Source organism: Bactrocera dorsalis, chromosome 4, assembly GCF_023373825.1.
Source record: "Bactrocera dorsalis isolate Fly_Bdor chromosome 4, ASM2337382v1, whole genome shotgun sequence".
In the NCBI taxonomy this organism is placed as follows: domain Eukaryota; kingdom Metazoa; phylum Arthropoda; class Insecta; order Diptera; family Tephritidae; genus Bactrocera; species Bactrocera dorsalis.
In genome coordinates this window covers 59,737,181-59,751,216 of record NC_064306.1, presented here as the reverse complement: position 1 = coordinate 59,751,216, position 14,036 = coordinate 59,737,181, and the positions used below count along the sequence as shown (strand labels likewise).

Here is a 14,036-nt window from a genome sequence, read left to right as displayed (position 1 = left end):
TCATAATGATTTGGAACTATGGAAATACCAAAGCCTCAAAATATGATCCCTAACGAGACCATGAATGCTCTTTCATCAAAATTACATAATTTTAAAAATATAATAGTATAATGCATAATTCATAGAAAGCATCAGGTAACACCAAAAATAATTTCCACAAAAGCTAAAAGAATTATCTGTAAAAACAATAATCCTTTTGTTACATAAAAAATTAAAAATACAAAAGATGGCAGGTAAAATTTGACAACACTGTTTTACAGATAAATATTAAATTAGATTACATAAAAATTTAGATCAAAAGATAAATGTTACCCGATCACGTACAGGTAGTCGACTACGACAAAGCAAGTTCTGGGAAAGGCCTAAATATAAGATTACCACGAAGGGCCGAAGGATTAAACCGAACACAGTTAAATCACCTTCACTCAGCTTCGTTACCTGTGTCTACCTGCAACGTGAGCCGAATAAGTGAGAGTCACCTTTGAAAGAAGCGAAAATCCTTGAGAAAATCTAGCATCGTTTCGACTACGATAGCGTCACGTTCCTCTTAAGAAAAAATCAGCTAAAAAGCCATCTAATATCTGCTATTAAAAGTTCCACCGAAAACTATAAAAAAGCGATTGTTTTCTAAAACATAAAGATTAAGGAAAAAATACTAAACAAATTTACATCCAAATACTCATAAAGAACGAAAATTTTGAAACATGAATAATTTAGAGCAATAATCTAAAAATTTGATTTTGAAACAAAACTTCCAGAAACCTGGACTAGTTGACTGGTTACAAGAAGAGCAGCAGATACATTTGGCTAAAAATCTAAAACTGAATTACTTAAAGCTAAAGCAAACATTAGTGAAGATCGCTACAAATCAATTAGGAGGGTTGTCCGATAAATAACCGACCTCAACGTGAAGCTAGCGGCACATCTGAAAAAAAAAATTTCTACTTCAAATTGTGCATATTATAATAGCTACTCGCCAAAATTTCAGAAATTTATCTTGCGCAATTATCTGTTGACAGTCGTTTTTGTGAGTCTATTTCGGTGATTTCCCCAAAATGAAAAAAATTGAATATCGAGCTGTAATTAAATTTTTATTTTTGAAAGGCAATACGCCTTCACAAATCAAAGATGAGTTGGACTCTGTGTATGGTGACTCTGCACCATCGTTTACTACCGTAAAATTTTGGGCAGCTGAATTTAAACGTGGTCGCAGGAGCTTGGAAGATGATGAACGTCCTGGGCGTCCAAAAACTGTAACACTAACTTGCTATTAAAGCAACAAGAGGAACTCGATGAAGAAGTAGAAGAACTAAAACGGGCAGAGTTAGAAAGTCTTTCAGAAAAAGAACTACAAAAAGATCTCAAACTTAACAAGATCGAAAGTTATAATGACATGATACCGCCTAAAGCCTTACCGCCATTAGATCAGCATAAAAAACTCAATTTATCAGAAGTCGTGTTCGTAAAACGTTTACGTCGCTATCGGCATATCTTGACACGAAAATTTTTGCGTCACTATGGCTACCCAGTGTCAAGTTACTTCGATGACGGCTCTGTCTTGATCTATCAACACCCGTTTAAGCCACGAAACCGCTCAGACTGACGGGGCCTGAATTTGGAGGAACGTGTTTGCGAACGATGCGATCGATCCTTTTACGTGAGCGAGTCTGGAGAATATTTAACCAAAGAAAGCTGTGTCTTCCATTGGGGGAGATTTAAAAAGAAATTCACTTGCTGCGGGGGTGAAAAAAACTCAGAGGGTTGTGAGCGTAATAAACTGCACGTGTGGAATGGGCTTATTGATGGGGAGAACGGACCCTATGATGATTTTCTGTGCACACAACCACGCCCTGAAAAATCGGATGTTGAAGCCAAAGTGTACGCATTAGATTGTGAAATGTGTTACACCGGTTGTGGACTCGAAGTGGCCAGAGTATCGTTAGTTGGTTACGATGGTGAGGTGGTTTATGACCATTTTGTGAAGCCGACATGTGAAGTTGTCGATTATTGTACGCGCTTCTCAGGCGTAACCGCCAAAGATTTATGTGAAAACCAAAACAAAAATTTGAAGACCTTTGCTGAAGTACAAAAGGATTTGCTACAACTGATCGATGCCGATACCATACTCATTGGTCATAGTATGGAAAACAATTTGCGTGTGCTGAAGATTGTTCATAAAACGGTAGTCGACACAGCAGATGCATTTCCTTATCCATCAGGCTTTCCATATCGTCATTCGCTAAAGAATCTGACTAAAAAATGCTTAAAGCGCGATATTCAATGTGGCAACGACGGTCACGATAGTGTGGAAGACTCTCGTGCCTGTTAGGAGTTGGTGATGTGGAAAGTGCGTAACAATATGCCTCCAAGACGACCAAAGGAATGGATAAAATAAATATTTTATACTATAAAAAATATGAAAATTAAATAAAAAACTTAAATAGTTGAAGCAATTTGTTAACGTATAAATATTTTTATATTTTATTATTTTAAAGTGAGTAGGTTTGGCTTGATGATATTGTAAAAACACAACGGCAAGCAAGTTATTTTGGCCGTAGCAGTATTAAAGAATGGTTTCTAAGTGGGAAATTCGAAAGAGTTCTGATGTGACAGGTTATGCCATCGATGTACCCCCTCACCTATGATGTAACAATTTCAAAATAAGAGCAGACGAATAGTGCCCTCGGATGGTTTAATGTTTCAAATTCTCTCAATTAGAATACTTCGAAAATTGTTTGAAACTTAAAGTTTTATTAATCATAAAGTATGATGGTTTAGGACACAATAAAATAGAGTGAGTTACTCTCGTAACCCTCGTACTCCATGAGCTGAAAGGTTTTTTGCATAAAAATTTGTCCTATCTCTGAACTCGACATGCAAATTGATTCATTAAAGTAATAATTACAGTAATAATGTTTTTTGATTATTGATCACTTTCGAAGTTGCCGCTGAAGATAATTCCTTGCAAATCTCAAAAATTGCTGCTAAAATCTTGCCGGGCCACTAAGCGTTTCCTGGCGCTTGCGAAGTCTTTGTCCGCTTGCCTGCTCTTCTGTCTATCTGAATATACACGAAGTAATACTTCAGTTTTCGAGATATCAATACATTTCTGGTCTCATTTGTCGAAACCAGCGAAATCAAACGACTATTCCACAAAGCAGCGATACAAACTGGTCAAACCAAATCAGGTCCTTGTACGGATTTTTTTTTTATTTGAGAAGATATCTGTATGAAATTTGGCTCTGGATTGTTGTGGTCAAAATAACGCTACTATCTCCGAAGTTCAGATCGAACGAAAGATATATTATAGCTTCCATACAAACCTACCAATCAAATACCAGCTCTTGTATGGAGTAAATTTGTAGGGAAACGGAAATGAAAGATTATATAAGACCATCACGTGGACAGTGTATAACGGTAAACTTCTGAAGACTACTATGTATAAAAATTTAAAATTGAAATCCACATCCACATTCCTTAGCTAACTCAGCCGTTAAGTGTTATCAATTAAAACCACACGCTAATATTTGCATAAAAGTTGCAGCTTATTAATTTTAGAGAAAAAATATTTGCAAATAAACTATTCGCCACATATGTTTCCTAGTATTTTTAATTTCACTTTCATGTTTTTTGTAGTGATTTCATACGTCGAGTTTCCTTCCTGCTTTCTGTGGTTTTCATTTCCATCTTCATTCGACCGGCTATTAACCTAATTGCTTACAAATATTTATTGTTGTTTGTGTATACCTCAGCTGTTTATTTAGCTGATGAAACAGTTTGCGGTTTTTGTGTAATTTCTTTTCCGCCGAATTCTTGCTCTTACTTGGCATATAATTATGTAGGTATATATGCACAAGTGTAGGCACTTGTATTTGATAGGCGCGTTTGTGTTTGTTGGCGGTGAAATTGGTTTTTTGTCGGCACTTTATTGAGGTGTGCCGTGGACGTCTATTTTTAGTTAACACATAACTGTTTGTCGACAAATAAAATCATGTGGTACTTGGGGTTTAGCAGTAAACCGAGTTTTTCGGTGGAAATATTCTATATTAAATATGTGCTGAAGGTAGCAGAAATGATCGATTGTCCTATATACTAGTATATGTGTTATGATGGGAAGAATTGTTATAGTATGTCTACAGTAAGTGGGAACAAGTGAAATTGGTTCTGTACATCGAAAAAGAAGAATTCCTGAACATACAGTTCCGTTATGGTGACTACTCTATCAATGAATCTTAGTAGTTTCAGGGAAACTGCTTTCCGAATTTGCCTACGAACTTTGAACAGATGATGAATCATCCTTATTATCCTCTCCAAGTCATTTAATGAAAACGACAATGCGATTAACCTACCTTCAGTGGCGAGTAATGACCTTCATAGGAAAAAAGTTTAATGCTTTCCGATGAAAATTGTTTAAATCACGTTTTCTAAACAGATTCGACTCACATTTCGTCTCATTAACTTGGTTATTAATCCATGCCAAATATCGTAAAGGTATGTTGTCAAGTAAAAAAGTTTACACACAAGAACTTAATTTGTATTGGTTTATCGCGAGTGTCCGTGGGGGATCCAGGAAGTGAGGAAGTGGCCTATAGCTGGTTGTTTTTTCAGCTGTGGAACCCGAAGGACGGTTGTTGCACTGTGGTGTTGGGGGAGACTCCAGTCACATGTGGTGCGCAGGCTGGAACACTGATGTAATGGCCCGACGTTTGACGGTCTGACACACGGAACAGACTGTGCGAGGAACCAGAAGTTGCTGAGTGGTTCTCGCACGAGGATTGGAATAAGATGAGCGCTGGGGGGATCAAAATGGGAGTCATGCTCCCTGTTGGAGCTCTTATGAACCATACGGCCACTCTGGTGGAGTGGCGGTGCTGTGAGCGAATTTGGTGCATAATGTACAGCTGTAGAGGCTATGTTCGCATTAATGCGAAGGCAGCTCCATGCATTACATGTATGTTATTACACCTAACCGAGTTGGTGTTTGGATGAAGCCTTTTGGCGCCGACATAACAGAAAAATTCCTCCTTGTCCGAGTTGGACTCAATGCCAGCACAAGTTAAGAGGTTTCAGAGCAACCCTGCTGCAAGGAGTTGCTTCAGTGATTCAATTCCTACAACAGCCCGTTCTGCGTTGCCGGAATTGACCCGGATTTTATCTGGCCAAGGACTGTTTTTCGGATATCTAACCCCGTGCGGATCGGTGAGTTTTAGATTAAGTTTGCCATCACTGGAGATCTATTTTTCATCGGTCAATTAGTTTGCCAGGCAACTTATAGTAGGTACCATTGTCTAGGACAATTATCCATACTAAATTACGAGATATGTATGTACATATGTCAAATAAAAAAGTTTTCGATACAAGAACTTGGTTTGGATCTGTCAGTTTGCATGGCAGCTACATTCTATAATGACCCGACATCGTTAAATCCGACAAATGGGTAGCGAAGGGTGGTAGAGAAGGAGGTGTACTAAATCTCAGATCGATATCTCAAAAGCTGAGAGACTGGTTCGTAAATAGGAGTGATTGTTGAACGGAAAATATACATATTCACATGTATTGTAGAAGGACCACAAGGTCTAAATATTATATTACAATGAAATCGAAGTGAGGAAATAAAAATAAATAAATTCTAGTTATAAGCTGATAAACTTAAACATAAATATAAACACATCTACATATATTCAAATCGAAACAGCTCAAAGCTTATCTGTGTCTGTTTTCCCAGTAATGAGATTCTACTTCATGTATAATTAAGCGTATTTGTTTATAATTGTTGCATTGGCTTTTCTTTCTACTGTATTTAGCGCTTTTATGCTGTCGTCGCTTTTGAAGATTAAGAAAAATAAACTTTGAAATAAAACTCGCGCTTGCTTTTGTTTAGAATGAGGTGCAATGCGGAATTAGAGGAGAGCAAATATGTACATATGTATGTATGTATGTGCGATTGTAGGTGCCGACTTGCAAAGATATTTGTTTATTTACAAGTGTGTGCATGTGTGTGTGAGACGTAGCACAAGTGAGCGGTGTGTTGCAATCGGTACTCTCCACAAGCGGTTTAGTTTGATTTGTTTACCTCATAGTTTCCCATTTGGATTAATTTCTTATAAATAAATTACAATAATTTGCTAAGCTTTTGCACTTTGCAATCAATTAATTGTAATAGCATTGCTGGGCTTTGACGCTGTGGGACGCAAAATCGCTGGGAATTATACGAGTGGTGATTAATCATTGTTACTTCAGTTGAATTTCCATTGAAGCTCACACGCGAAGTATTAATCGGTTATCATATGGTTTAGTTGGAAATCTTTTAATTAAGTATAACGGTATATTTTTATAATCTTGCAACCCGGTGATACAGAGCATAATAGTTTTGTTCACCTAACAGTTGTACGTATCACCTAAAACTAAGCGAGATAGATATAGGGTTATATGGTATATACAAATGCTCACGATGACGAGACGAGTTGAAATCCGGGTGACTGACTGTCTATCTGACCGCAACTTGAGTCAAAATTGAGATATCTCGATGAAACTTGATATGTAGGCTCCTTAGTACAAAAAAACTACGAGTTCGCGGATGGGCGTAATCGGACCACTGCCACGTCCACAAAACCATATCGTATGAAAAACGATTCACAACCATCGACACTGGTAAAACTATACGAAAAGTGCGGTAAATCAATGACTAAATATGCCAGGGACATGTAATTTTACATCCGAGATGGTATGAGAAAGCTATATGGCAGCCGGTGTGAAAATTTGACGTTTGGGCGTGGCACCGCCGACTTTTAGATGAAATCACATATATCGGGACCCGTCGGACCGACTTCGATTAAATTTAGTCCGTGGCATAAAAATTGGATTAGAAGTATAGCAACGCCAATTTTTTGGTAAAACACATTTCTCGGAACTCGTCGGACCGACTTCGATTAAATTTAGTCCGTGGCATAAAAATTGGATTAGAAGTATAGCAACGCCAACTTTTTGTTGAAAACACATATCTCGGGACCCGTCGGACCGATTTCGATTAAATTTAGTCCGTGGCGTTCTCCTCACATCCCTATGTCACAGTGCGAAAATAGACGAAAATGGACTTCAAGCGCACCTACTTCCCATATAACGAAATTTTAAATTCCATCTGATTCCTGCACTTTCCAGTACACAAATCAATAGTAATTTATATAACGGAATACTAATAATTCCTATAAAATATGCCAGCCTACGACCAAAAATTGTCCAAATCCAACTAAAATTGTTCAAGCCCTCTTATTTCGGAAATGTGGACTCCATCGCCTAGTTGATCGATAATATTGGTCAATGTATGGGATATAGAATTGAAATTCAGAGAGAATCGTTTTCTGATAATAGTATTTCTGTGTTTCAAATATGGGTTGAATCGGATCAATACATCCCTTAGCTCCCATATACCTAACACAAGGATTTTCGAATCTCCAGGTGACTTTGCTTTGGCTTCCAGCCAACACCAATAAATGGGTGCTACCAACTATTGTTTGCTTCATATTCACATCTGCTTCCTCCAACAAAGGTCAGCTCTTGTCTTGCGGGCGCTGGCTATCTTGTAAAGACCTTCAAAATATGACCTCAATTGCTAGTCATATTCAATGTTTTTCTTGCTTTTGTTTGTTTTAGTTGCTCATTCACTTCATCCCGCATTCGTATGCAAATGTACCGAATAATGTGAATCCAATCTTGACCTTTTCAAAAGTGACTTGAGAAGATAAGTATATGTACATACGTAGATATTTCTTAAAGCGTGTGCGGCTGAGCATTAATAGGCAAATCGGCGCCACCTACAACACAGACACGAGCGAAAGAATTGTGTGCGAAGCAAATTACATTACAAAAACAATAAAAAATATAAAAATCACAGAGATATCAAAACTACGTTTTTATATAAGTATGTGTATTTGACTTCAAAGTGTGCCTCTATTGGTTTGCAGTGCTTGCTGCATGTGACAATAGCTCGCAAAATAGCTCCATATTACATTACAATGTTATATTCGCACGTTAGTTTATATGTTTATGCGTATGCGTGTGCGTGAAATAATTAAAATAAATCTGACTTGTGTTGAGGGCTTTTAGCTCAACGACATCTGCCTGAGGGTCATTTACGCAATAAGACTCGTGCCAGTGTCGCCAGACACACGCGTACACTCACGCCCACAGTTGCGGTCGAAGACAATCTATGCGTTCGTGTGTATATTGGCAGCGAGCAACAGTTGAGATAAATGGCACTGAACTATGACGCAGTCGTAACCGAGAGATCAATGTATTGACAAAGTCAAATAAAGTAATGTATGCCAATGGGTACAGAGGTATATGTCTCGTCACTTTAGATGTGAGCTATAAAAGCAAATGAGCTTGATGAAAAAGAGAGAAAAAATCAGTCGATAAAAATGATATTTCTATGGTATATGGAGCATATGAACTCGTATGTGTTGACTTGGAAGTGCATTTATTTGTCTTGCTCTATATATTGATCAGAGTACATTAATTACTTAAAGTATGCAACAAATTTCGAAATAGGTTAAGAACATCATTATTTTGTTGAAATCCAAATAGCAAATATTTAGAAAATACTCTCTTTGCAAAGAAAAATTTTTCGTTTTCTAAAATCGCCTTAGAAGATATTGATTTCGGCAGCAGATATCTATTCAAATGCGGCGACGAACAACTGACATGGTGAATGTACTAGTTTCTTTGCTGGTTGTGGTTGAATGAAAGCATGTCCGACGATTGGATCCTCAGTGCGGTCCGTCTAAAATACAAAACAGAAGACTACGCAATCAGCACAAATAACCATGGGCTGAGATCCCTCAAAATCGCATACAAGGTCCAAGATACTGTGTGAAGGACTGAAGACCATCGTAAACAAACTGATAGAACCTTATCAAGGTTAGGCCTAGAATATATGTATATTATAGACTAGAACTTCACCATGCGCCAATTTTTGAAAAATACCCATGAAAGGAAGATCGACACCCTATCTCTTCATTGATTTCAAAGGCGACTTCGACAGCATATGAGTTACCTCTGTGCCGCTATGTCTGAACTTAGTATCCCCGCAAAGTTAATACGGCTGTGCAAACAGACCTTGAGCAACACCAACAGCTCTCTCGCGATCGGGAACAACCTTTCAGAGCCATTCGTCACCAAACGAAGTTTCAAACAGGGAAACTCCGGTATGTGACTTCTTCGATCTGTTGTTCGAGTAAATAATACGAGCTGCAGAGTCAAATAGAGCTGGCGTACGCTGGTGATATTTATATTTAATTGGAGAGAAGTATAGGGATCTGTCGAAGTAGACGAAATATTTCCCGCCATCAAACAGTCATTGCTTTCGTGACTTGGCTAACACGTCACTGTTCGAAATCGTAGATAATTTCGCCTATCTTGGAATCAGCATTAACAGCAACAACAATGCCAGCTTGGAAATCCAACGCAGAATAATGGAAGATGACAACATCTGATGAGTCGACGTTACAAGTTTTGAGAGAAAAGTTCTGCAGAATATTTATGGTCCTTTCCACGTTGCCAACGGCGAACACCGCAGTCGATAGAACAATGAGCTGTACGAGATATACGATGACTTTCACATAGTTTGGCGAATTAAGAGATAGCGGCTATGCTGGCTCGGTCATGTCGTTGGAATGGATGAAAGCTCTCCAGATCTGAGAGTGTTCGACGCAGTACCCGCTGGGGGAAATAGAGGAAGACCTCCACTCCGTTGGAAACAAAAACCAAAACAGCGAAAAGGAAGAATTACTGGCTGTTGCAAACTCGACTATAATTGCGTAAGGGGTGTTTACGCCAATAGAATGGAGAAGAAGGACTTTTTGAGAGAAAAGTGGAAGATTTCTGGTCCTTGGCGGCATTAACATAGTTTAACGAATCAAGAGACAGTGGCTTCGCTGGCTAGGTTATGTTGCCCGGATGGATGAGGACCCTCCAAAGAAGATCTAACTTTTTCGAGCCCATTTTTTTTTTGCGATGGTGCTCATTTCTGGGTCAATGGGTATGTAAACAAACAAAACTGCCGCATTTGGGACGAAGAGCAACCTGAAGGGATTCAAGAGCTGCTATTTCAACTAGAAAAGGCAAAGGTTTGGTGAGGTGATTCCACCGATTTCTTCAAATTAATGCCGGTGTGAACGTAACCGTCAATCAATGTATTTATTGAGAGCATACTTCCGTGAGCAGATAATTTCACGTTTTGGGTCGGTTGATTGGCCACCAAGATCGTGTGATATCACACCGTTTTACTCTTCCTATGGGGATATATAAAGTCTAAAGTCTATGCGAAAAGTACCGCTTTGATTCAGGCCTTGGAGCAAAATATCATGGCTGTCATTTGTCAGTTACTGGTCGAAATGATCGAACGAGTCATCGAAAATTGGATCCAACGGTTGGACCATCTGAGACGTAGCCGCGGTCAACATTTGAAAACGATAATCCCCAACAAAAAAAGGCCAAAGAATGTTTTATCGAATGATAAAAAACATTTCCTCTTAAATTTCAAGTTTCTGTGTTTTTTCTTCAAAAAAGAACCTCGAAATGGATCATTTTTCATATGTACATATAGCTTCTTTACAGGGTCATCGAAGTTTCTTTTTGGGTGTTATACTCGTAAAATTCGTAGTTAACATACAACAGCCTGACCAGGATGTACAAATCAAACTTTGTGAATGTAAATTGTTGTATGTATACTTTTCGGACACACTGTTCTGCATGTTCCTGCTAGATATTTACCGAGCGAAGTGTGCAATCAATTTGTTCAAAATAGCATCTATTCATATCTGATAGCTCAGTGAGTGAATATCAAATGACACATGCGAGTACATATGTACAAATGTATGTATGTATGCACTAGTATGTGCTACAAAATTTCAATAGAGAAATGTTTGAAAATATCTCACTTTTTATTTGCGGCTATTGGCACTCGCAAACAAAACGAGTGGACTAACTGAAAATTCGCAAATGGCTATGACTAATTGACCGATGATATTGTCGCATATATTTGTACTTATAATTTGTACTTAGATATGTACATATGCTTGACTGTATGTAAATGTGTACATGCGTTACTATTTGAAAAAAAGAGCGACCTGTGCCATGGTTATATTTGATTGCTGATAAAATTATGGCATTGGCATGTTGTTTAGGTCTATTACACATCAAGATAATTTTGGAGCGCAAAATAACAGCTAAGATATGAAAAAAATATTTAAAAAAAAATTTTATAAAAACTTCATCTCACACACTGCCAAAACAATTGACAACAATGTTGCTCAACCGCAAACTTGACAGCGGAATCGACAAATTCCAAGTCGGCCGCAATCTGCGCGGCGCGGCGCGAGAGCCAGCGTGTGCAATGAGGTAGACAAGTCAACAACAAGTTGGCCGCGTGCTGCGCTGTTTATCTGTGGCTCCACCAGCCGCCGTTAACAACAATAAACGTAAATGCAAACAGCAACAACAAACGTCGTATAGCAGTCCATGGAAGTGTGGTGCCCCAAGTACCCCAAAAAACATGCCTCTTACGGACAGGCCTGTTTCGCTATATGGAGCAAGCCGACATGAGAGCCAACTGAGCGTACGTGTGTGCCACTACAAATATGCGAGAGTGTATGTGTGCGTACGCGGCGCGTGTACTACTTTGGGTGTGCAGGCCTAGAAGCGTTGGCGAGCATTTCAGTTTTGTACGAAACAACGCGCGATTCGTTGTTGGCGACGCGAGTAGACGGACGTAGGCACGCGGCAAGTTGAACGTTATACGGCAACGTGTTACGTGTGTTAAGTGTGAGCTGTAAACGTTTCAGTGGCGTGTGTATGTGTGTGTGTGTGCGCGCAGTTCGAAAACGAAACGTAAGCAAATCAGCTGTTTATATTGCGGAAGTTGGGCGCGTGTGAATAGAAAGCAAGTGACGGGGAAGTGTGAGTGAAGTGAAGAATGCCAATACGAAAACTATTTGGGTTGGTAGTTTAGGAAATTATGTGAGAATTGATTGGAAAATTGAAAGAAAAATAAATTTAAATTGAATTTTGAGAAAATAAAAAATCAAAATTAAAAGAAAAAAATACATTAAGTAATATTTGGAAAAAAAATAAAACCGAAAATATAAAAAAAAATTTAAAATTAAGAAAAAAAAATATTTAAAACATTACAATTACATTGAAAAAATAAAAAAAACTTCATTAAAATTTGAAAAAACCTAATATTTGAAAAAAAAAAAATTAATTAAAAAAAATGAAAAAATAAAAAAACATATTACAAAAAAAATTAATTTATATAAAAAAATAATAAAATAAAAAAAATAAATTAAATTAAAAAAAAAATAAAATAAAAAAAAATAAATTAAAAATAAAAAAATCTATATATTATTAGAAAATTAAATAAAATTAATTTTATAATTTAATTCTATGGAACTAATTTAGCAAATGTGTTTTTTATTTTTTTTATAATAAATTTTTTTATTATAATAAATTTTTTTTTATAATGTAGTTCTATAGAATTATTTTTGGAATCGCTTCTTAGTTTAAAATTGTATATATTTTTTTGTTTAAAATTTGTTTTTTATAATTTATTTCCACAGAAGCATTTATGTAATTTTTTATTTATTTTTTTAATTACCACTAAGTACCAAAAATAATTTTATAGAAACAAATTATAAAATAATAAAATAAATTCTGTCTCAGATAATATATTTTTTATAAAACACCAACGCTAAAAAACATAATTTCGCTTCGAAAAAATTTAATAAAAAGTCAAACGTAACACTATTCAATAAAAATTTAGTAAAATATATTCTTTCCAAAAAATTAATTCGCCAATAATTAAAAATAAACAACAACAATTATTTCACACTTGAAAACAATAATACCTAAAATAAAATCAAAAATATATATATAAATAAAAATTCAAACAACTGCCATTTCCCTTGAATGACTGTCCATTGTGTACCTCCATATATTGCAATCGAAATTTCACAATGTCATCTATCGTGTTACCTTTACGGCAGTTTTCGCAACCGAACAGCAAAACAAAACGGCAGCCACACACAGTTTTTAAAATTTGTACTCAAACGAATATGCAAAGTGTTTGCGTCATAAGTTCAAACACACATTGGTAGTGTTGCAACAACACAAAACATGCGCTCCCTGCACGAACAGACACACATACACACATACCCGCACTGCTTATTGGTACCCACACTCTCTTTCAGCAAGTTTAAATTGTGGTTCATTTTTTGCCTTTTGAGGATCATTATTAACTGTTTGTGCTTTGTAAGTGGGTGTGTGTGCGTACGTGTGGCGAGCGCTACACATTTACTGCTCAATCAGCAGCGAAAACAGATGTCACAAGAATTATGGCACTATAGGCGATTTTTGTTGAATTTTAAGAAATAAAATTTTACTAAATGCTTTTGAACTAATGAACTTTTTGCTATACTATATATTTTTTTATTTATATTCATAGTTTTATGAGTTCCTTAGATTTTCGCAGAGGAGGGATCTTTTTTGTATACATTGGCTTAGAAGATGACAGATTTAGTAAAGTTTGCTGTATTTTAGAGAATTTAGAAAACGCTTCCAGTTCCTTTAAGTATTTAGCATTATTTTTTAACCCTTTTAGGAGAAATATTCACAAAAGTTTTTCCTCAGCTGAACTTGTCTTAAAAAAAATTTAATGTGTGAAAATTTGTATTATTTAAAAAAAATAAAATGTTTCAAATTTGATAATAAATTAAATTATTTGTTTAATCAATTTATACAAAAAAAAAAAATTAAAAATTAAGAAAAACAAATTCATATTTGAAAATAAATTATAATAAATATTTATACAAAAAAAAAATAAGAAAAAAATTTAATCTAAAAAAAAATTCAAATTTTAAATTTTTAAGTTTTAAAATTTTAAAATTTTATTTGTTTAATTTTTTTTGTTTGTGTTTTGACTCTTTTACTTTATTTCTAATATTAAACAGTACTACAACCTCTTTTTACTCATAAGTTAAACA

General features: G+C 36.2%; 2 protein-coding genes across 4 annotated transcripts in view; both read left to right on the top strand.

Moving 5' to 3' along the window:
- Positions 1-1,603: 1,603 nt before the first annotated feature.
- Positions 1,604-2,395, top strand: LOC115066648 (putative exonuclease GOR; the record flags this gene model as incomplete). Its single annotated transcript, XM_029553263.2, is given in 1 exon segment — positions 1,604-2,395. A coding segment is annotated over 1 exon segment (792 nt), but the record flags the coding sequence as incomplete, so codon positions are not given.
- A 9,317-nt stretch (positions 2,396-11,712) lies between these two features.
- The window catches only part of LOC105232943 (transcription factor kayak), a 129,520-nt gene continuing 127,196 nt past the window's right edge, over positions 11,713-14,036 (top strand). The window contains exon 1 of one of the 3 annotated variants that reach the window (XM_049454146.1): positions 11,713-11,886. The gene's annotated coding sequence lies outside the window, so the exon portion shown is untranslated. Of the gene's footprint in view, positions 11,995-14,036 lie in introns of all 3 variants that reach the window. The other 2 variants (XM_049454143.1, XM_049454142.1) reach the window with 2 other exon arrangements.